Source organism: Pempheris klunzingeri, chromosome 11 (genome assembly GCF_042242105.1).
Source record: "Pempheris klunzingeri isolate RE-2024b chromosome 11, fPemKlu1.hap1, whole genome shotgun sequence".
In the NCBI taxonomy this organism is placed as follows: domain Eukaryota; kingdom Metazoa; phylum Chordata; class Actinopteri; order Acropomatiformes; family Pempheridae; genus Pempheris; species Pempheris klunzingeri.
Genome location: NC_092022.1, coordinates 6,047,489 through 6,072,889, shown reverse-complemented (window position 1 = coordinate 6,072,889; position 25,401 = coordinate 6,047,489). Strand labels below are relative to the sequence as shown.

The 25,401-nt window shown below is 40.7% G+C and overlaps 1 protein-coding gene across 1 annotated transcript in view; it reads left to right on the top strand.

Annotated features, from left to right (window-relative positions):
• nphp4 (nephronophthisis 4) overlaps positions 1 to 25,401 on the top strand; it is a 153,849-nt gene that overhangs the window by 110,017 nt on the left and 18,431 nt on the right. The window contains exons 15-20 of the mRNA XM_070840057.1: positions 1,117 to 1,304; positions 8,570 to 8,730; positions 9,443 to 9,626; positions 18,184 to 18,318; positions 21,053 to 21,252; positions 22,732 to 22,955. Of these exons, the coding sequence (XP_070696158.1) occupies positions 1,117 to 1,304; positions 8,570 to 8,730; positions 9,443 to 9,626; positions 18,184 to 18,318; positions 21,053 to 21,252; positions 22,732 to 22,955 (1,092 nt within the window). The remainder of the gene's footprint in view (positions 1 to 1,116; positions 1,305 to 8,569; positions 8,731 to 9,442; positions 9,627 to 18,183; positions 18,319 to 21,052; positions 21,253 to 22,731; positions 22,956 to 25,401) is intronic.

Here is a 25,401-nt window from a genome sequence, read left to right as displayed (position 1 = left end):
GCCAGCTCCTCTGTGAAAATGGAGCATGACAGCATCTTTAACAGTAGAATATCAGTGTGTCAATGACTGGGAGGTCACACATTGGTCTTATTAGATTCCTGAAATCCTCTGATGGCTTGTCCAGTGGTCCTCCCACCACTCCTTGCTTGTTTTCAAAAGTCTTTTTCCTTTTTCCTATTTGTTGAATACCGATTACTGATTACTATTCTGTTAATCAGACAGAAATATAAAGAAGCTCATCCTGAAACTCGCTCATTATTAATGTGTTCAGTGCCAAATCGAGAGCCTGCTGGCTCACCGGGAGTTTTTGTGGGCCATCAGCAGTTTGAAGTGTGTGTTTAGATCTGTATATATGTGTGTGAAATCACACTCAGAGGGTGGTGTATCCGTGAGAAGAAATACAGAACTCCAGGAGGTTCTCTTTGTCAGAATTCCTTATAGGAATACCAGTAAATGAAAATTGCATATGATGATTCACTTAACAGACTGCAATCATATTTATATACTTTTTTTTTACATAAGCAGACATGATTTTCTGTCTTTCACAGATCTAATCAGTCTTTTTCATGCTGCCTTTAGTTTTTAAAAAGGAGCAAAGCTATCCACTTATTATGAATCAATGGTTTAGTGCTGACTTTACATATTGCACTCAATCAGCAGTCCAATTTATAGCCACTTTGAAGGTGTGATTTACCCCCTCAAGTTCTAATCCTCACTTTGATTATTGGGTTTTCACTTTTAAGTAGCTGTAAAGCTCAATTGCTAGCACTGGTAGGACGTGCAAGACATGCATATTTGATTTTTTTTTTCTTAGAATTGTCTGAGATAAATTATTTCTGCAGCTCACACACAATTGTGATTTACTCTCCCAGGTTTTTAATGACATCTTCAACCATTAGTTTGCAAATACGCATACCACTCCACTCCCCCACATAGATTTTCGTAATAAAACAATCACAGTTAGTGTTTAATTGATGATATTACGGATAGTAAATCAATCACTTGTGCATTTATTTATATGCATTGCTGTATTACTTACTGAAATGCTGCAGTATGAGCGACCATTATTTTCCAAATAATCATCCTGTCATTTCTAATCATCATGTCTTTTGGCAGAATACCAACGGCGGGTGTCGGTCCTGATTGGCCTGACAACATCTACTTCACCTTCCAGTTCTATCGCTTTCCGCCAGTCACATCGCAGCAGCTCAAACTACTGACCAGTGACAAGGTTCAACAGAAAGCTAGAGATCCACTTCCCTGTGTCCTGGCCTCCATCAACAAAGACGGCAGTGTCAACTCTGGTAAGGATCCGCCGCTGCAAAAGATAATGCTGTTCATTTACTCACTGAAATGGAGTCATGCCTCAAGTTGGCTCGTGTGCATCGCCCCAGTAAATATTTCATGATGAATGAAACCATCCTCTCTGAATGCTTTTTTGGTACTCTGGTCCCAACAGTTTGGATGCAGTTGGAGACAACTTTTGCAATTGAAGTGGATAAGAAGTACTTGAATCAATCATTCTCATGTCTAACCCTTCCTGTGTTTCTACAATCGGAAGCCAGTGAAAATATAGAGATTTGGAACTTGCTTGAGCTAACTAATCTACCTCAGTGAACAACATGTCGAGTTGTGTTGTACATCCATGGTTTTATCAGTGATAACTTGAACTGACAAATTCATGTTGTTTGGAGCGTTCATGTCCATGCTGGAAAACAAATGTACTGCATGTGCTTTTATGTAGATAAAACCTTGTCCCTGCCATTGATTACAAAGAGTGTTAGAGTCATATATTTGTTACAGATTGTGGATATAAGCACCAGCGTGATTTATTTCACTGGTCTCCAGGTTTACATTGTACAATCTATGCCAACGTACTCCGAACTCATTCCATGATGCTCCATGATGTTCTCTGATGCTGAGGCACTTCTCTTTCAATCAGCCGAGCGGGCGCTGATTGATGTCAAGTCTATTCATGTTGCAACTAATGAAATGGAAGAGATATTACAGTTTCTGACAGAGCGTGATATTGAACACACAAACAACCCCCCCCCTCTCGTTCCAACGCCTACCCATACCCTCCATTCCCCAGACATACACTTCAGTCAATATTTCTCTGTCTTCCTCTGCGCCTCTCTCAGTCCATATTCATCCAGTGTGCACTTCCACAAAACCCTCCCACATTCTGACAGATCCTACTATATATTCCAAGAATGGGGGCCTTTCCACCTATTTACTCAGTATTGCTGAACTACTAAAGCTTCCCTTTGATATTTGAAGGAATAAGCACTACGGTTATCATTTAACTGTTTGTTTGTTCGCAGCTTCTCTCAATGTTTAACTCAGCAAATAGTTTCCTTAGGTATCAAAATCTGAGTCATCTTTCTTTTGCAACTGTAATTGCTGAACAACCAAATAAAGTTAAATACTGTTTATGCCCAAATAAGGCTTAGGGCTAGGGTTAGTTTGACCTTCTTAAAGATCAGCCACATTGACTGGATTCAGTGGAAATCCTGCTGTGATATCTGCTTTTTGTAATGTGATTACAAGGAGATGTGAGAAAGATTTCTGGAAAATTGGGAAGTATCTACATTTTTGCGCTAATTGCTCCCAAAATCAAAAGTTTAATCGATTAAATGTATCAAATTACAAACACAGACTGAGCACAGATTTACACACAAACAATTGGAGTTTCTTCGTGTCTGATTTTGGAGAAATAGTAACTTTATTTTGATGTTATTGGTGGTAAAGAAGAAAAGTTATATAACCAGAGTAATAGAACATAAACGGAGAACACGTGAAACTGAAAGTTACATTTATTTTGCTTCTCATTTCTATGTTGTTTCTTGTGAAAGCAGAAAAGACAAAACACCCAGGACACCTTCTCTGTTTAAACAAGTAGTCAGATTAAAACCTCTCTTGCTGAATGGAGGCGCTTTTGATATAATTTAAAGTGAGACTATCTAAGTTTTGAAGGAAAAAAATAACCTTCCTCTAAAAATGAAACTCTGATTTTACTTTTTTACAACAGCCTTACTAGGTTTGGTATGACCACAAGATATTAGATATTGGAGTTCAATTCACACTACTATAATTTTGGCTCTACTTGTGCTACTGTCGCATTTTAGCATGTCACATAAATATTTCTGTATTTTTTTCACAAAACAAAACAGAAGACAAGACATGTGGTCTCACTCCACTTGGTTTCAGTCAGACCACCTAATTATAATGTCTATGAAGCAAATGACTCGAGACAATTTGCGGAAATGAAGGACCATTTGAAATTCCATTATCCTAATTGTCACTTGTGGCCACAGTGATTGCTGTTCAAGTAAAGGTCTTGTATTGCCTATTTTACTCAAAATGGGACCATAATTTACGAAATGAACATCATGCTGTATTGAAGAAAACTTGAAACTAGCGATAGAGACCGTAAATTTGTTAGGAAAGTGTTTACTGAGGCAATAAATCAAGCTGTTAACAGTACAAGCTCGAGGATGGATGTCCCGACTTCAGGCTTGGAAGCTTTGTGTTTTGGCCCTGTTTTATGTTGTTTTGCTGTTAATTTGGTAGGTTGGCTTGCTGAACTTGGCGTTAGCATGTTGTTTGGCTAATGTGGTTCCCCTTTGGAGATGGCAGAGCTGATGAGGGAGTTGGTAGGTGGTGCCTGCTCAGGCTTGTGGGAGTTTTTTGGGAAGGGGGGGCCTTAAAGAGTAAGGAGCCTAAAAGAGCTATATGCACAGTATGAGAAAATTAATGATTTTTGAACATTATACAATGTAAAAATACTTTTCTAGGACCCAGAGATACAAATATGAGCCTGAAAATGAGCTTAATATATCCCCTTTAAACTTTGTTAATCTAGGCAAAAACAGTTTAAGTTTTTCCCTTTATAGCAATATCAATAGATGTAACAACAATCTAGACATTAACAACAGTAAGGTGACCATTCCTCTTCAAGAGCATTGATAGGTTAACATAAACTCAAGTTACTGTACTTCAATAGATTTATTAATACAGACTGCAAGCTCTGTTGTAGCTTTTATGTCTCTGTGTAAATTGTTGTCGTTTTTGAGTCTCCATACACTTAGGCAGTGCTGTCCTCTACAGCCTCCATGCTTTATTGTTGAGACGAGCTGTTGGTATTCAGTGGGGCCTCGAGAAAATCTAAAATGAGAAGTCGTGTTTTGTTTGTTTGTTCTTTTTTCCCCAAGTAGTGTTTTCCTCGGTGGTGTCCTCCAGTCCTTATTTAGTCTTGTTGTCATCTCTCAGTCTGTGAAAGTGATTGCATTGCCCTGTCCAACCCAATGAGCTTCAAACACACACTGTAGGTTTACTTTGCCTTCTATTTGTGGGTTCCTTGAACAGAATTTCATGTATTTCCAACCTTCATTATTTTTTTCTCCTAGTCATTTTCTGATACAAAGACCAGAAGACAATCAGCTCCTTTACTCCCCAACTCTCTCTTTCCAACTGTGGCACTACGCACTCAAAGACTGAGAAAAGGATGAGACACAGTTTGTCGTGCTGTTGTTTGTAACATGAAAGTTAACTCACACTGCGATTAAAGCATTCTCCCTCAATGACTGATTCTGCTTAGGCAATAGGTGTAAAACTGTGTGCAAGCAGTTAAAATGGTTAAACTGTAGGTAATAACAATTTAACAAATTCACTAGAGAGCAAAGCAGTAGTTTGCCTCAGTTATAATAATTTCTTTATTTGAGACTGCAACAAGGCAATTGTACTTTAACGGCAGCAGTGGGACACACTGGAAGTTTCTCAGTAGCTACTGGAAGTAGTACGATAGCATTTGATAACATCACATTTAGATTAATATCAAGTCAATTTGAATGTAGAATCCAAACAATCTGTAGCTGCAACCTGCAAATTAAAGGTTTCCTGGTGAGTTTTTTGACATTTTTGGCTCCTCAGTGGAGCTGTTTTTCTATGAGTGGGTCTCCATTCACATGCACGCAGTAGTCATCCCTGACAATGTTTTCATACTGTTTCACTGATTTACTGTTGCCAGTAATGGGCCTTTAAGTGGAAAAAAGAAGTCTGTTGGATGTAAACAATGCTCAAGTTTAACTGTGACATTGACTGTTCATTAAACATAAAGCCAATTATAGTACATGATTATATTTGAGTTGCTTCACATCTCACATTTCTACATTTGCCCAAATCTTGTTCTCTGCAGCACAACACACACAGGCACTTTAGAAACAGGCAAGATTACATCAGTAGTCAGTTCCTTCCAAAACCACTAAAAACCACAAAAATACAACTCTTTTTGATCATACAGATTAAGGTCTGGCTAGGTTGAGACACAAATTGACTTGGTTGAACAAAAATTGTGGTTCAAGTAATTATTTCATTACGGTAGGGGACCGTCATCTTCATATGTATAATAATGGAAAGGTCCAATGTTTTGTCCACCCATCCAACCACTCCAAACTCAGTCTTCTTCAGACTTGGTGGCTCGACAACTACTTCACTTCACTTCCTCCTTTGCTCCCGACAGACAAGAGACGTAATTCATACAGTCACTAGAGGTCCTTCTCACTTTAACATGTTGTTTTGGGGTATTTGCTTAAACGAGTGACGCTTTTACTTTTCTTGGGAGGTGCAGTCTCTCTCACATATGCTATATATACAGTTTACCTTGTCAATTAAAATGTATAATATGTAATTAATCCAAAAATGTTGCGGATTATTACTTTCAGATGTAGAAAAAAATCAGAGCGTTGACTTACTTCAAAATAAATCTCAAATTGAAGTGTATAATATCCCTGATATTGCAATGAGAAACCTTGAAAGTGTGAAACGTGCTCCCGCAGATATACTGCTAAATGTAGCCTTAATCTACTTTGATGCTCTGGTTTGTGTCAGTCCCTACATTTATCTGTACTCTCTGTGCATCCCGACTGTTTTCTTTGCTCGCAGCCTTCACAGCGTTGTTGAGAGTTGTTGATCCCCGGCAGGATTTTCAGCCTGCCTGGTCTGCTGTGTACACACCAGGCAGGGCATCCAGGTTAGGGGGGGGTGGGGGTGGGGAGTCTGCTGGGTGCCTCTCCTCGTCTGCAGACCTAGCTGCACACACACACACAACCCTGCACAACCCTTGGGCCAGATCTGTCAGCTCTTCCCCGCTTGTGAGCACAAACACACACAGCACATTCTCCCTCTCCCACTCTCCCTCTGTGCTCTCATTGCCACCCGTCCACTGCACACAAGCCAGCCCAGAGCATGCTGGGAGAATTAATGGTCCAAGTGGAGATAGTTGGCGGGTGGTTGGGGAGAGGGGAGGGGAGAGCAGGAGGTGAAGGAGTCTGTGTAGGTTAGGTTAAAGGAAAAGGAGTTCATAAGCAGCACAGAAATATAAGGGCTGCTTTGGTCTTTGTGTGTCTTCCTGACTCTTTCTGTCTCTTTCTCTTTCTCTTGAATACTGTTAATCAAGTCTGTAATGGCCTCTTTTTTTTCAGTTAAACTCTTCTATCATTCTCACTGTTGTCTACTTTAGATAAAATAAAGGTTTTCCAAGTCAGTATGTTATTTGTTCTTTTTTCAGCTCAGATATCTGATCAGAAAAACCGCTTCAGTGTGGGTGGATTTTTCTCAGCAGTCTGTGAAACCTTCACTGCAACCTACCTCAGCTCACTTTAAGCAGCTGCAACCCACCCAGATGATTTTTATTTTGCCTTTCGGTGCAGAGTTTGAGAGCAGTCACGAGGGTTTAAATGCTGTTTTCAGAGTTGATAAGAAGAAAACAGAATGTTTCTACAGTATATACTTTCAACTGCATCTCACAGGGGCAGACATCATCACCTGACGCACACAAACAAACATACTGCGAGAAAGTGTGTGTGTGTGTGTGTGTGTGTGTGTGGAGAGAGAGTCGTTTGCTGGGCTCTTTAACACAGCAGGGCTGTCACCAAAGGTCCTCATTACTCCACTTCTAGCCAGCCAGTTGCTTCTCCGCACGTTCAGCTTATGGGAATAAAGACAGCGTGGGGGCTTTGATATGGAGTCGGAGGGATGCTGTGGGGGGAGATTTCTGGGAGCCAAGCTGGCACACAAACCCAACTTCACACCTTTAATACACACACACACTCGGTAACATTGACATGCTGCTGCAGTTTGGGCTTGGGCTGCAGTTCACTGTACACTGTACCCACTCACCAGCTGAGTTGGATCACTGATGAGGTCAGTTTCATTTGAACTACTCAGAGTTAGAGGATGAGTCAGATTTCAAATTGATGCATCGCAGAGCCGGCATCAGAGAATCACTGGGCGCTTGTTTTACATTCTCAAAATGAATGTGGGCTTTTACTCTGAGCGGGTTAAATCAAAATGAAAAATGAAATGAAGATGTGTGTCTACCTTCATGTGACCTTGCAGGAGTGGACAAGATAACAAATGGCTCATAATATTAATACTAATATTTTGAGATTAACTGTTGTTCTCTGCGTCCTCAAACTGTATGTGTAATGTTTTCTTTATAAAAGAAAACCTTTTTCTTCTGAGTGATGAGAAGGGAAATTTACTCCCCTTAAAGGTCCAAAATTGTTGATTGTGATGCTGATTAAAGCTGTGATATTTATCCCGCTGTTAATAAAATCACTCAAGGTTTTTTTGGCAGCATGTTAAAGACTATTATCATCTTGAATTATGGGAACCCTAGCGTGCGTCTGATTTTGTGGAATGGCCTCATACTCCTTGGTTATTGTACTCCCATGCAGTGCAATCATCAGACAGAATGACTCCCAGTGGACGGCTGCGGCACTAGTTCATATCTGTCCACAAGGTTGACAGCTGGTTACAGATATTATGGCCCTTCCTCCAAATTTAAACCCATCTGGATGAAAGGAAAGGCTGAAATAACAATCAGATTGGTGATTTTCTTCTCCAGGTCATGCATCTCTCCAGCGTTTTGTTGTCAGTGAGATATAAATACATTGGTGCGGTTTATGAGATTGTGCAGCCCTTTTGTGGCGCTGAGTACCAACTTGTCTTTGTTTGTGGCGCTGAGTACCAACTTGTCTTTGTTTGCAGTTTATCCTACAAATGGATGACAGATTAAAGGGTGATTTAGAGCTGCATTTCCATAAAGATGGAAAAACAATTGTGAGAGAGAGTAGTTAAAATCAATGACATCCTGACTTTTATTCCCTAGCATGAGTCAAGCTCATAACACAGAAGAATCTACACTTCCACGTCTGTCAAATTCCACACCTCGGGTTTGTAATACTGGTTTTCAAGCCTAAACTCAGATCCAACAATTATTTTGATTATTGATTAATCTGCTGACTATTGTCTTGATAAGTAATTTGGTCTGTAAATGTCAGTAAAAAGCAAAAACCAATTATTTTTCTGTTGTTTGAACTTAGCCCATTAGCAAGAAAACCCCACAGGGTACCTTCAACTAATTTAGTAACTTAATTGTCAGGATTTTGATGGTGTTCTATAAATTGCAATCCAATAATATTTCATCATGACCCCACTTTTTTACATTTCTGAACAATTTAGGTGTTTTTCCTACCATACTGAAGTTTCCTCTCTCTTTGCCCAGACTCTCCAGGCCTGCAGGTACAGTTCAGAGTGGACGATGGTTTCCTGAGGCCAGGAGAGAAGCGTTGGTTCCTGCGGTACCTGGCCCTCCACACCATGCACATCGACATCTGGGACAGCGACTCATTGCTGCTCATAGGTTCTACTGCCATCGAGCTCAAGGTGAGCGACTCGTTGATGTATGATTCGAATGTATCTAGATGCAAGGGATGATTTGGGATTATTAGTTGCATTAATACAGTGCAAACTCTGATTCCCACTCACCTGGTGTTCATCAAAAGAGCATCCTCGAGTTAAACACCAAAAACACATTCTGTTTACACATGCATTGTCAACTCATGACACACCTTCATGCGTTTTCTGCCACGCAGTGCATCTGTCACAGATTCATGTAGCGTTTGCAGATTCTTTTCACACATTTAACAGAGTGAACGAGGTGTTGCAGAGAAAACTGCTACTCATAATAGAATGTCAAGTATAAAAACACCACTTTCCCTGAAAACGCAAACCTGTCATGTCATAATAGTTGCTGCGCCTGGTTTTACAGAACAAACACACATTATTGATAAGTCAAGGGACTTTTTAACAGAAAAAGAGCATATGAGTCTAAAATATGTAGAAATGCATTAAAAGTTTTTGTTTTTGATTTCTATTTTACCATCTAAAGAAAACAAAACACATTTTGGTCTTTTCAACCATTTTATCACTTGGACAGAAACTCTTTTACAACCTTAATGTCGAACTGATTTCTTTTTTGAACTTGTGGGAATAGTTTACAACTGGGCTCATCATCTCCATTTAGCAATAACTAAATGTGTTTAATGCGAACAAATGCACCCCATTTACTTACTCACACCCTGTTTTTCACCCCCAGTACATGTTGCGCCAGGGTAAAGCGGCAGTGCAGGCACTTCATGAGGTGGAGGTACTGACCACCGATTACGTGGGAGAGGACACCCTGCTGATGAGCACAGATTCGGGCCGGCGGTCAGCCTTGAGCCCCATGACAGTCCACACTATTATCAAAGGCCGGCTTCACATACGCACAGGAAACATAGGCAAGTTCTTAATCCTTAAAGTCCTGATGATGCTGATGATATCTGATTGTGCTAATTGTCGTGATTGTTAATAGATATTTCTGAGAGCTGTTTCATGTTGTGACCCACATGCACCACAACTGTATTAACTTATATGATTAATGCACTTGCAATATAAGATGAGGTATTTGGTAAGAAGCCAGATATTCTCTCAGTTTATGGTACTGTTAGTGCATACCTCCATGGCAAAACTTGTAAATCAAATACACTAAATCTAGTACTGCTCCCACTGGGACACAGAAAAGAGTTTAGAGAAGGGCTGTTGTGATAGCTGGGTTTTACCGAAACCTGAAGGTAAACGTAAGAAAAGCCAAGAAAAGAAGAACTTTTATTTGCTGTAGCTTTCAGAAGAAAATCCAGTTTCAATATCTGCCAAATCTCCTTCTACCTCTGAAATATTTACAAGAATGTTTTATATTCAGGTCATATTCCATTTGGAGCCTCAGATTATGAAGTAATGTTGTCTGTTTACTTTTATTGATGTGTCGAGTTGGGAAATGACAGTGACTCCCCAGGGCTGCTGCTGCTGTTGAAAGTTTCCATTTTCTGGAGGTGTGCAGGCTTGCAAAGCAAACACTGTGCCAAAACGAAATATCTTGATGTGATAGTTCCACTCCGTCTTGCAACTGAGCACCTTTCCTCTTCCCTTACACTCATCCAATTTGGGCCTGGCATGCCCCGGCGCTGTGATGGCAGCTGACGATTGCTTCCCCGCCATTAATCAACTGTTGAAACGATACTCCTTCTCATAAACAATGCATCATTCTCTGGGCCTCTGAAGTCTGCAGAGTGCCATTGTTGGGGCTAAATATGCCAGCACTTATCACTCAAAGCAGGGTGAGAGCGCAGTGGGTTATTGGGTGTGCTAGGGATGGAAGGAGTAGGTTTGTGTCTGGCATGTAAATTCCAATCAAGGCTCAGATATCCATCAGGCGCCCTGGCCGACAGTCAGAATCAATTTGGGAAGGGAGGACTTGCAAGCACTTTTCTTTGTTTCTGCTTCCATCTGTCGCTGCCTTTCACACTTCTCCCTCCTCTCTTTATCACTGTCTTCCTCTTTTCTCCTGTTCATCTATTTACCTCTTTCCCTTCTACCACACGCTCACTCTTCCACCCTCTAGCTGGCTGTTTGTCTTCTTCTCTCACCACCCCTATATCCTCTGTGTTTCTCTTTCTTTCTCAGCCTCTGTCTTCAAGCTGTTATAAATCAGCGCCCTTATTTGGTGGGCGGTAAAGGATGTGAAGCTCGGTCGTTAATGCACACAGTAGGGGGTGGATCAGAAGTTACCCACAGTACGACAGATGGATTTTCTGTATGAAGAGTTTGACGAAGATTTGATTGGAAGGACACACACACACACACATGCACACACAATCATGTGTGCATATCATATCGCTCACACATGCCAAGAAGGCATGCACTCACGCATGCACGCAGACATATAGACAGACAGGTGTAGCAGAGCATGGACAGTTTGTTTGATGAGGCAGGGTGGCAGAAATGAGAGGCGGACAGGTATCACACGAATATATCACCGACATCATGTGAGAAACCTGTAACTCCAATTTTTGTGATTTACAAGTTCAATAGAAGGATTACATGGCTTCTCTATGGATTGGAAAAATTCTGCTACTCCTAAATCCCCACTGGATGGACTCGCTAATGCACGCTGGCCAATCTGAAAGGCAGGCTGCATTTCTGTGTTGACACTGTGCAGATACGGCTCCTGGATTTCAGCTTGAGAGGTGACAGAAGGTTGCTTGAAAATGGTCGATGACGCAGACTGTGAGAGAAAAGAGAACGCATGCGGCAGTGTGACAGGAAGAGTACCTAAAGCACTATAATCTTTTTTCAGTGATGCTGAAATTTCTTCTTTTTTTTTTTTTGCAATGATCTTGTGGTTTTAGGTTAATGTGCTTCAGCCATGCATTGTTACGTGATAATGTTTGCTTAGTTTAATGTTTACCATAAATTCCTGAATATTAACCGGGAGCCTTAAACTAAACAGGTTTATAAGACAGAGGCCTTTATTCTTATTTTCTCTTCAGTATTTCTGTCATATTTAAGTAACAATCCTCTTTGTTTTCAGATCTGCTGCTGTTTTAATTTCTTCTTGATGCTGCTTGCCGTTAATTCAAAGTTTGTACTTTGGTTGTGCTGTTCTGTAGTTTTGTTAATTCAGCATAACATACATTTACACAGCATTACTTCCATCAGTATAATAAGTCATGTAATGCTCAATACTTTACTCTTCTGAGTTTCTTTTCCCAACAAAAAAAAAAATCAATTCACTTTCCACTCCTTTCAAAATGCCTTTTTTTTTTTTTTTTTTCAATTAAGTTGCTGTCAATATAGCTCAACACGTTCAGGACAGATGTTTCACATTAAAAGTCTTTCACTTACCGAAAGGGCTTTTAATTTAAAACACGTACAGGAAGTGTGTGATTTGCGTGACAGTAACTTAATAGCACACGGAAAATCAGCAGATGGAGATGAAGCGATTCAAATAAATTAGGAAGCAGTATTACTGCCAGAGCAGCAGAGTGGAGAGTGTACTGTGACTCTGCTAATGTACTGATGGAATTTGAACCGAGGAAATGCCCATTATCCTACATCCACCATGTGAACCATAGTGTGACCATAGCATATAGTCATCCTCAAAAAGAATACAAGCAAAATATATTATTTATATCCTTATATATTATGATCTGTCTCTCCCTGCACTATGCCATTATAGTTCACTACTATTGCAGTACTGATTACATACTGCTCCCTCCCTTTTTCTAATTTATTTTAAATTTCAGTCATGCATGCTGTTAATCATGTCTTTACTTCGCCTGGTTGGGAATTCATCAGAATTAGGCTTTATTGGAAAAATTGAATGGCAGACTGTCTTGTCCAAATGAAAAAGAGTGAAACACCAGATGATATCCCCTTTAATCATCACAAGGTGGGATTGACAAGTAATTAATTAAATGGTAATGGTATACGCTGTCAGGCCCATTCAATCATTCTGTAAAGCAGCTTTTATTAATAACGTCATAAAGGACAAAAGGAAGTGGCCTAATCAGAATAATAGAGAGCTGTAATAATGCAGCTGGGACATGGGGGGGGTTGGTTTTGTTGCAGTGTGACGTATTGAGGAAGGACAACAGCGCTCCCACACAGTGAACTGTAGGAGCAGATGAGGAGCGTGTAAACCATGATGACCGCCTGCTTGTCCCATGAAACTGATCAACTGGTGAATCCAGAGGAAAGCTACAATGCTTTATTGATCTCATCTGCTAAATCCACATGAACTCTGTGTGAAAAATGAAGACAGACGCAAGGGGAAGAAATACATTAAAGACAGATGTTAAACCTCAACACAACTGAAAGCTGTGCAGGAGCTCAGGATTTAGATGCTTGAACTAATATTTTATAGCACCTGTCGAAATTCTTATTTGGGCCAAAGCGGAATTATCAGTATGTGTGAGAAACTTTGTTCCAAAGATAGAAAATAGTAAACACTGAGTAGCCTTTTTAATCCATGATTTCATTTTGATCTCTTTAAAACAAATAGGCAAGCAGCCACAACATAGATAGATGAAAAGGATAGGATATGAGGATATGCAACTGAACAAGAAAAGCAATGGTGCCTTCTTTGGGATTCTGTATGCTCACAGTTGCCCTTGTCTTACATCCTTGTTTATATGTGTTTGCATTACCATTTTCCTGGCTACAGTGAGACCCAAAGATGGCAGTGTGGATTAGTCTTGTGAAGTGTCCAATCCTTTCATCCAGAGTAAGCATCTGTACTGTATATTGACATTTACAATCCAAATTGCCATAAAATATGATACAAATATTCATGGTTTGGTGGTTTTGGTGACAACCCTAATTATTTGCCAGCGCCACCATTAGGTCACATCAAGCAAGACTTTCAAAGTCAGATGTGTACAGGTAGCAAATGTTTGGTCAGGTAGCAAATGTTTGGTGCTGAATGATTTCAAAAATGCAAGTAAATGTGAAAACGACACTTGTTCACTCTGGGTAGCGCAAACTGAGGCAAATACATGTCTAAGCAAGTTAAAAACATTTGGATACTCCATGAACTTTTTTCTGACACCATTCTCGAGACAATATGTCAGCTGTGCACACCAGATATCTCATAATTTGACAAACACACACTGTAGTACAGCAAAATAACTGAACACACAACATCTTACAAATTTACACATAAAGTCGACATGGAGCAGTGCCATTCATTTGATATTATTTTTTCTGGTCACATAACAGTTTTCACCCTCCTTTTTAGCTCTGTTTTGGTCTCAAATCCTGAGGGAAATATCTGGCTTTTTAGCTACTAGATGCTTTATTATGATCACCAAATAGTCATTATGTTTTTCTGTCTGCTCTTTGGTGCAGGGCAGGAACAGTTGGCTTATTAGACCCCTGTCACTGGAAAAAAAGAGTGGAAGTTGCTGAACAGAAATCCCAAATAATTTAGCTCATTGTTTTGATGGCAAAATACTGCATAAAGTTGAGGGGAACTGCAGAAGTGGGTGATTATCATCTGCAGGTTCATCACTATGATCAACCCCTTTCCCTTTACATGTAGTCATTAGATCCATTGGTGCTTATTTTAGCTGATGATAACTTTAAATTACATAAGTTTCTGTGACTGGCCCCAAGCTGCTATGTCTGATCCAAGGTTACTGCAGTTTATATAATAGTTTTTGTTGGTCCAACTCTATCTGACACACATTGTTTGAGTGTGTCGTTATAAAGTGGTAACATTAGCAACATTGCCAAAAATCAAGGCAGCAAACACTTTAAATATCCAATCTGGAAATGTGTTGGTAATATTTACCAACTCTAAAAAGGCTCAAATGTGACAGAAGGGAAAGCCTATTGATATAAAATCATTTTGCTGACTGAGTTGTATCTGTATTATTTCTCTCAAACTCTCACTTTCTCTTTTGCCCTGCTCACACATGCAGATACACGCTCGCTCTCTCTCTCTCTCTCTCTCTCTCTCTCTCTCTCTCTCTCTCTCTCTCTCTGTCAGGCACATACACACAAATAGAAAGCATGTATCTGCTTCAGCACAGTAGAGAAGACAGATTATAACCTTCTCCAGACCTCACAGTGCTCCTCATCTGCAGCAGCCTGATAAGCCCTGGAGAGACTGACTGTTGCAGCAAGACAGAGTAGAGAAAAACCCGCCTAAAGCTGCCACTAGTGGAACAAAATATCAGTGAAATTTACCTAACAATTAGTTTAGCTAGGTGACTTCCCTAAGGGGTGCACATACAGTATGTCCCTCTCATTAAAAGCTTTTGCTGTTGGCGCATTAAAGCCCGACTTTATCAACCTTGCTTTTTGCCCTGAGGTGAGAGGGAATCTGCTTATTCTGAAAGGTCAGTGGCCTGGAACAGGGAGGCAGAAGAAAATCGAATATTGCAGACTACTTTGAAACCCCCTTGGCGCTTGCTCCCATTTGTTCTGGAGGCCAGTAAATCAGTGGTTTGTTGTGGCCTTAACCTCAAGAACTGCCAGCAGAGCAAAGAGGGTGGGCAGGTGGGGTAATGCCGAGTAGTGCTATTGTCATGCAACAGAGAGAGGCAGTCAATAAATTTGAGTTCAGCCCCCTGGCACTTTGTTCACAATTACTCTCCTCCACACAGATAACACTGAACAGCAAAGGCTATGCTGGGTTTTCTCTCTGCAAGACAAACCCAAAGTATTAGCTTTCATTTCAGTGATGAGGATCATTAGCTCTGTCTTAACAATCTGCCAGTGTGGGGTTTTCAGCAGTTAGGGACGGATAATGTGACCGAGAGCAAGACATCCACGTCAACCTGGATTAGCAGTGAAGCAGGTATTATCTGATGAGCCTAATGATGCTTCTAGTGATAGCTGATTAATTAAAATGATTGAATGATTAAATCAGAGGGTCACAATTGAGTTCATCATCAGGCCATGTGTTTTATTGTGGGCAAGTAGCAATGGGTGTTCATCTTATCGCGTCCTTGCAGGCTTATTTTATAATTCCATCCATCATCAAAGCGTTCCCCAACACAAAAGAAAGCAGGCTGAAAAGACCATAATGAGGCGTTGGGAATGAGATCTCTATGGCTTTGTTATTGATTGGAGATGTTTATAGAACAGCAGAAGTAATTTCTTCACAGTAATATTTGGGAAATATAACTCAAACAAATACGTTCAGCTGAGTCGTGTGGCCAGGGAAGGGTGATGGATGACGAGGGGAATGCACAGGGACGGCAGACACCTCACTCATTAATCTGCAGAACTGCGCTGTCTGTGTCTGTTTGCATGGCAACATCAGCTCCCCATTACTCATTTAGCTGCCGCCCATTATCAGTTTGTTGATGAAGGACTTTGTCTCTAAAAGATTTGGAGTGTACTTTTGCCTCCCCTTCTAAAACTCCTACAGGCTCACAGAGGTGTCAGTTCTGGGCAGTGGAGCCACTTAATTGCTGCACTCACCATATTTCAAATAAAAGCATCCCGGATGAGATGTCCTCGAGCCTGTCACGAAATGCTAAAACTTCTTACACAAGTACCGAGCCTAGAAACTGATGGGAGTAATGAGACCGTTGTGTCAAAGTTCACTGTAATTTAAAGAGCTGTAAACTTTTCTTTTAATTACTTCTTCAGTCAATTGTGGTAAATTATATCTAGCAGATTCCAGGTGTTGACCTCAATATATCTGTAGATTGCACAAAACAAGTCTTTTGACCTATGGTATTTGAAAATGATCGTGAAGATGTTACAGGGTTGCAGGCTGTCAGGCTACTGAGCATTCTGTGTATAAAGCATAAGCAAGCCTTTCCCACACTGACTATATTGTAGGGGCTCTGCACAGGATGTATTAATGTTGTAAGAAAACCTAATATCAACCATCATTCACTGTCTTTGTACAAGCACACCCTGGAGTGCTTACTTATCCACTTGGCTTTAAAAAGAGAGGCAGAAATATGATTTTGCCATTTCGGAATAGAAAGGTAGACAAATAAGGTTGAAAGCAGAAGGCAGTCTGGTTGTCAAGAGGAAGGCTAAGCAGGATAACCCCAAACTGTCAGCTTAACCATCCAAACAATGAAACAGAGCTTCTGTAATAACATGGCTTACAGTATAGTGTCTAAAATCAAATTGCTCTTTAAAAGAAAGGTCTGTAATGATGTGGTCAGCTCCCACCTGATATTTAACATTCTTATGCTGAATTGTCCTACTGCAGCTCTGACACCTAGCTCTCAGCCAAACCAGACAGAGGCCAACACAAACCATCAATCAGCATGACACTCATCTCACTGCAAGCTTTCTGTGCCCAGGCCTCTTCTGGCAACTAATTATCCGCTGTAGGGTTGTCTTCATGTATCGATCCTGCTTCAAGTGTTCTAAGCCAGGGTTTAACCTGGAGTGTGTTCACGCTGTCTACAATGAAAATATATTGTTTCAACATGTGACTTTGAAGAGAAATTTGGCCTAAGACTGATTTCATTCTGGCAAACTGGTCGGATCTGGCTTTAGATCTCGGTTTGGCTCAAGATGTGGAAAACACCCGAGTCTCACTCCACTGCTGGAGTTAACACAGATTTTGCCTTTAAATAGAACGAATGAAGTGAAGAGTCACATAGATACTGATACAGAGATAACCTCACATAATATGTGATCAAACCAAAAGAAACGCAGTTAAGTTAAGTTCTTCATTGGAAAACACCTGCAATGACAAACAAGGTAATACCCAGGTACAGGGCGTCAGCACAGCAGTTCCTGGCCGACCTACATCACCTGTCAACAAGAACAGAAAATTCTGAACCGAAATGTATTTGTCAAAGGAAAACTTGGAAAAATAAATTAGATAGATGTGATGCTGAGAACAAAAGACAACAATAAGATGACCAAGCTTTGTCTCTGGTGGTAATAATTTGAAGTATAAACTTGGCTGTTATTGAAATAATTTCTATTCTTAGCATAATAATTAGCTTAAATCAACTCTACTAGACTTTTTTGCCCAGAAAATAAACACTCGTTTGTCTGATCAGTTGCTTAATGGTATGCTCGGCTCTGAAATGTTTAGAAAAGGAAATAAATGATAGAATCTTCCAACGTTTACATATAGTGTTTTACAGCAACATATTTTTTGTTTGCATATCTACTGTATTATCCACTGAGAATTAATATGATTTAATCATTCAAGTATAAACCTGCATAAACGCAGACACACACACAAAAGCTGCAGCTGTAACACTCGTTTTCTGTGGGTGTTAAACTTGCAGCAGTTATATATTTCCTTGCCCTGTGAGTGGCGCTGGTTGGCTCGTATACAGCTGGTCTGACAATGACCAAACAGCTCCTTCTTGTGGGGAATCTGCAGCCCGTTAAAAATGAATGAGTTGCCGTGTGAGTTCGAATTTATGAATGCCCTAAATGCAAGTTTTATGAGCTGCTTCACATGTAAATATAATCAGATACTAGATGTCAAACTAATGCTCTGTTTCTCTTCTACAGGGTGCCCAGCAGGTCCTAGCAGGAGGAGGGCAGCAGGCGCGATACCGCCTCATTGTCACATCATCACGCCTCGCGAAGTCACAGGTGGCTTTAGAGGAGGAAGCCTGTCCACCAGAAGCATCCTCCAACTCAATGGCAAGCACTTTAACCTACCGTCCACTTCATCATGTCTGTGTTATGCATTAACATATCATGTAACTTTACTTCCAATCATGCAATTTGTGTTTTTTCTCCACGCACCTTTTTAGTGTATGTCACAACATGGGTGTATGTGTGTATTCTATGCCACAGAGCAATTAGTGTCTTTCATTTGGGCGGTGACCATTCTCCCGCCTTGATCAACTCAACCAGATCCATTTCACATTCTGTCTGTTGGCTGCACCACTGAACCACTCAATTTTCAGCCTAATTGAGCTTGCAGAAGCATCTCTGGTGGCTAGCAACAGTCCTGTTTGTAGTGTGTGTGTGTGTGTGTGTGTGTGTGTGTGTGTGTGTGTGTGTGTGTGAGTGCAGTTTCGCCGGGGAAACCAATTTTTTCCTCAATTAGAGAAGCCATCGCCAGTCAACTGGTGTGTATTCCTAAATTTGTCCTTAAAATGTGGACTGTGATTCAGACACACACACACACACACACACACACACACACACACACACACACACACACACACAGTAAAATGCATCACACAAGAAAGAGTTGAAAACAAGCAGATAATTGCTTATAATGATTTTAAGTAAGTCTGGCAGGTCTAGTATTACATTGCACTCCGAAGAGAACAGACCTTAGAAATGCTGTGTAATTATATCTCACAAACATTTGCTTAAAGCACACCACATTTTAATACAATGATTAAAGAAAAACATGCAAATGTAAGCATGAACAAACAAACATGTATAAGAGTCCAATTAGTTAAGTCGAATTATATTCCCTTAACTGCAATCATTTATTTACCGCTCTTGCTACTGTGCAAACACAACCTGTTCACTGTTTGCTGTGTTTCTTACCTGCTCCACCCTCCCCACCACCAGCGCAACCTCTCCACTGCTCTTGTCTCTCTTACACACTGAACTCTTTCCTCTCTCCACTCCACCTTCCCGTGCCATTTAGACATACAATACGCCTAATTGCTTTCACTGGAGTCCAGTCGCAACAGTAAGCCACGCTGAAGCTGTGATGTGTGTGTGTCTGAGTGTGTGCGCTCAGTCACACGCCTGTCTGCCTGTGGCTCTGAGGGAAGCAGTGTAGCCAGACACTATCTGGTCAGGTGATTGGCAGTGGACCCAAAGCCTCTGTGATAAGGAGACTTGGGGAAAAATGTTTGGGGATAAAGAGTAATACTGGGAGAGGAAAACAGAGAGAGAGAGAGGGCTATATTTCTGATGTGTTTTCTCTGTTTTGTTACAGCATGACTAGTTAAAGGTACCGGGCTTGGTTGGTTGAACATCTGGTTAGATGGCCGGGAGAACTCAACTCACTGCAGCTGAAGAAAACTCATGCAAATTGACAAAACAAAAGCAAATGGAGAAAACACCTACGCCTCTGTGACCACACGTACATCTGCAAAACAGTAAATTGGAAACACATCAGCAAACATGAAGGCACCGCAAACACAAATACAGAAGCATCGCAAGCAGTACAGAAGAAAAACAGACTTGAGTAACAACACGAGTTTCCACGGCCCCCCCAAAAAAATGATGAAGAATTTTTGAAAGCTAAGGCTTAGATGAATAGCAGATATCTCCAGTAATATCAGCAGTCATCACAGTTGCCTCAATCGTGCTCCTGGGCATGTTTATCATGTTGAGGTGCATTGAGCCCGGCCAATGACATTTGCTGTTATTTGAGCAGGGCTGGGTGTTTTCATACTAGTGGAATTAAGATACTCAAGTTACTGCGCAGATACCAAAGACAATACTTGTTTTGATACCTTACTTTGAGGAATATTCACATTTTAGCAGTTTGCAGTTTTCCAAGGTTGACCTGACATCTGATGTCAGCATTTAGTACTTGATAGTTTTGATCAGCAATGCTTCTGACACAGTTTGTTAGTGCCAAAATGTTTTGGCTCGATACCCAGCCATAGATATGTAACTAAAGGTGGAGTCATAATTCTTGTAATTTGCTGAATTTAGTTTATTTTCCACCCCTAAACATGGTTATATACTTGAAGAGCTTAAACTGGAATCCACTATACATAAGACATTAATGTCTCTTTTCTCTGTCGTCCTCCATTTTTTCTCTATCCAATCATCTCTGAGTTCATCAGCTGATGAACTGATGTACTGCTCACTTCTTTTCTCTGCACTCCGCCGCTCATTTCTCTAAGATTTGTAGCCACTTTCAGTCAGTCCGGGTTTATCTTGCTGAATGTTGAAAAAACATAGCTCGTCTGATGGCAACAAATTGAGTGTAAATCTGTTTTAAAATAACAACCGTATGATTTGTGCAGCCCCGAGTTTCAAGTTTGTTCATATCTGAGTGCTCAAAGTGCAGGATTAGACCAATTTTCCTGTCAGAGCATTTAAATAGCATGAATAATTTGCATGATCCAGTCCAAATGAGGATAGATTGTTGAATCAGGTATTTTAGAGGATACATAACCATGGAGGTGACAAATAATTTAGGTGGGGAGAGTGAGTCTGTTCTCCCAGCAGTAGGGCTTCGGCCCAGTTCTAGTGGTGCCAGTTGTTTGACTGTTGTCTGTGTACAAGCTGTTGTTTCTGATGCTCCAACAATACTTTAATCTGTCAGCGCCTCTCTCCCTCGGACATTTGGAGGGTTTTTAGAACATATGGTCAAAATGGCAAAGAGATTAGATTCCACTCTGTTCAGTAAATATATTCATGATTGCGGCCTGTTTCTGCTTCACAGCGAGGAACACTGCGCAAGCACGCAGATTGGAGATGGATGGGGATCGCGTGGCATCGTCCAGACGTGGGATCAGAGCTGACACCATCATGCCCAGACAGCACATCCTAAACGAGCCCGACGGTGAGCGCCGCAAGCTCAACTGCATGGCTGCCGTGCATCAGCGGGAAGGCAAGGAGGATGCTAAAGCGGCTAAGGCCACGGTGAGGTCAAACTTAGCCAATGGGGAGACAAGAATAGCTGCTTATCTGCAAAGCAGAGCCACAATAGTCTGTCCCTGCATGTCTTCTTCACTTACGTCTCAAACGGACAACAAAGGCAGAGCAGCAGCTTTCATTCTGGCTCTCAAACATGTCATGAGGGAGCGTTCATACAGGCGTGGAGCTTCTACCAGACAGCCTGCCAGTGTTACAATTCTCATGGCAATGTGCCCTTCAACCCTCTGTGTTTTAGTGACTGTACAAGAAGGTGTTAATTGTTCTTCTACCCGAGGCACATCTTGTACTTTCACCCATGGGTGCACATGCTAAATGTGATTTTGGCTGTGGTGCATGTCTGTCTCAGATATTTTACACATTACATTTCCTCTGGTAAGACCTGTGTTTTAGTTGTTTCACACCCCCATAACAGCCAATACTATGTGGAATATAACTGCATCCTGCTCGCACAGTGAGAAGATTCTAAGAGTTGCTTTGAAATTCAATTTGGATTTGACTTTTCTGAGCTGATAACAATGACTTAATGTGGTCCAGGTTTATCCCCATCATAATTTCAGTATGCTAGACCTGTTGAAAACCTCAATATTATTTTTTGTCACACACTTAGCTTTACCACCCTGATTTTGAAACTCAATTTGAGGTGTTTGATTAAGTGTACCCACTGGTCAGAATCCCTGGTATCATGTGGTTTATTGTACACTTTATAATATTTGAAGGTTCAGCAAACAATACCACACTATGCTCAGTTAGGTGGAAGTCATAGTTAATTCTATGTCCTAATACAGATTTCTATCTTTCTATATAATACTATTAATATACTAATAATTCTTGTTCAAGTACTTGTGTTTAGCGTCCCAAGCGTGAAGGAAATAGTGGATATGTGGACAAACAACTGAAAAATAGAATTGTCTTAAAGGTTTTGAAAAGGTCATTTCATGTTCGCAACATTTGACCACAAAGAAAGTGTGTAACATTCACTGCAGTCCAAGCCGCGACTACATCATGTAATCAGAAGTGTTATGGGTGCATTGCTCATGAAGAATGTTTTATTACATGCCTTGAAATGTCACACAGAAAATTCTGGTTTATAGTGACCTGGGTTTTTATTTTCTCAATTTCTATCCGTCATGATGACATTGTGTTCGCCGCAGTAATTGCTGAGATTTGGGAACACATCGCCACAAGGGTGTCCGAAGGTTTAAAACGAGCCAACAGCAGATTATCTAAACCACCTTATTTGGAGATAAGAGTGAGTGCACTCGAAATGGTGATAATAATCTCTCATTCCATTCTTATTGAAAGGTTAATATCAAACCAGGAATTTGCTGTGCAAACTCTGATCTGTGTTAAAAGTGGACATTTTGGGTAATAATTCTTCATATTTACAGAGTGTCATGATACTGTGTTGCCTCGTGTTACACTGGAACGTCTTTTTCAGTATTTGCAATTGTTCTTGGGTGTTAGGGTGGAACTAAGGAAGCCCGTCTGGCCCGAGAACCTCATCAGATCAAACCCAGCGAAGAGCTCAACAAGGCAGAGGGCATTGCCAACATGCTGAGCCAGGCCATCACCACCCAGCACCTGCTCTACACCAGCCTGGGCTCTGCAGAGTACATGGAGTTTGTCCTTAAAAACCCCTTTAATGTACCTCAAACCATCACCATTCACAGCGAGGACCCTGAGCTCAGGTAAGACTGAGCTGGCACGGAGATGGTGTCAGGCTGTCCCCCTCTTGGCTTTTTGTTTAGTGTAATGTTTTCCACTGATGAAGAAGACATCTGACAAAACTATTAATATGTTTGTTAGTCATGTGTTTCATCTCTAAGATTTGGGAACGGTGGGTTTCTGTAATGTATGTTTTTTTCATTGTCAATCCAGATCTTTGCCTTCTTCACCACTGGTCTTGACACCAAGGGCTGCCTAAAACAGCTTGTGAGAATAAAAGACTTAAAATCAGATGGCAGTAAAGCATCTTTATACTGGATACAATTCTTTGTTAACGCAAGAAGAACAAGAGAAAACATGGCCCTCTACGCCCTTGTAATCAGTCTTAATGCATAGTTTCTTGTCTACTGATGGTTGTGTCCATAACATGTGTGCTGCTGATTTATCACTAACCAACTGTCAGCGCTCCCTTTGGAAGCCACTCCAAACAAAAACGAAAGGTAAACTGGAGTTCCAGGAAACATCATTCACATTCGTTCCATGTGTCCTTTTTATGCATCTGAGATGCTTTACTGTTTGTCTCAACACTGCTGTCCAGGTTTAGTTGCTGTTAGTTTGCAGCACATATACCAATTCGTTACCTAATGTGAATGCAGTGTGAAACCTCAACAATGGCTCCATTCCATGTAAGTGTCCCAGAGTCATTACAGTGTTACAGTGAGCCACAATGAACAATTCCAGTATGTCCTGAAACTAAAGCAGCTAAATGGAATTAAACCTCCATTAATATATTTATTACTCATTATTATCTTCATCTGTATTTTTCCGACTGTTACATGTTAATGTCCTCTACATCTATACAATCTAATCTATGTTTTTCATTTGCTCGGCTGAGTTGCATCTAAACACTGACAGATTTTGAAATATGAACAAATTATTACAAAAAAAGCTTCCTCACAGAGACCAAGGGCCAGCTTAGCTACACTATAATATCATAAATCAAACTCTAGGCCTATCTTCTGTGTCTACATACTATATATTGCTGAATTAAAGAAACCTCTAACAACCTGTGCAGAAAACCGACTTAAAATGATATGTAGTCTGGTGTTATTTATTTATTGAGACCTGTCGATCAGGTGGAGAGTGACAGCAGGTTACACATTAGTGTTTAGATTTCTGGCTGTGGGACTGCTTCTTTCTCCAGATTTGGATCATGGATTCTGCTTTCTTTTGTTCTAGGAAAGCTTGTGTTGTTTATGAAGCATGTTATAACCTGAATGGTTCTTGCAGTGCAGTGAAAATAGAAACAATAAACAATATCAGACCATAAACAGGTTCTGAAAGGCTCCAGGAGGAGAAATTTTATGGAAAGAACAGTGAAGTTAATTACTCTCATATAGTCCATCAATCCTTGCATTTTATTCTGCTTATCTGGGGTCGGGTCACGGTGGCAGCAGAATAGGCGGGGCACTTCAGACCCCCTTCTCCCCAGTAAAGCTTTCAAACTCCTGTGGGATCCAGAGGCGTTCCCAAACCAGATGAGATACATAATCCCTCCAGCGAGTTCTTGGTCTGTCTCGGCGTCTCCTCCCCGTTGGACGAGCCTGGAAGACCTCCAAGGGGAGGTGCCCGGCAGGCATTCATAGCCAGATGCCCGAACCACCTCAACTGGCTCATAAATGTGCAGTGACTCTACTCTTAGATTGAAACAAATTTTGCGTGCATCCGCAATATTGTTCTTTTGGTAAAAACTCATGACCATAGGTGAGGGTTGGAACTTGATTAAGTGATGCAAGCAAAACTGCTTAATAACAATGGTTGAGAAATCCCATCATCCCCCCAAAAAGGTTTTTGAAATATTAAAAATACTAGTAAGTCAAGATGCAGTGAAGTCATGGACATGTTTCCTTGTGAGGATTTATTGAGGTTGTGGGAGTCTGGGGTCTGATTCACAGCTTGCTCACTGTTTTGATATGATGAATGTGTGTGTGTGTGTACTAATCTGTGTGTTTGCATGTGTGTCTGTTTTAGGATATTGAAATAATTTACTGTTGTTAATATTTACTGACACATCTTGTTTGTATTAGTTGGGTGCATTATTCAGTCTTTGAATTTTTTTATTTTGAAATGGCATGTCTTTGTGTGTGTGTGTGTGTGTGTGTGTGTGTCTTACAAATTAAAATTTTGCTCACAGTTTTGATAGTATTTTTATTCATGGATAATCAAGATGAATTATTAGTTCTTTGGTATAATCTGCAGCCCCATTTCCAAACATGCATAAATAAGTAAGACAAATTCCAGTCTGTTAGTCACCACCTTGCACTGTCGTGGTATATTTCACTGTGTTGGTCTCACACTAGATTCTAGCTTCTTCAGCAGTACAATTAATTGTCCTTGACACAGATGCAGATATAATGCAGCTGAGATGCTAAATACCCCCTTTAATCCACACATAGCTGCCATTATGGC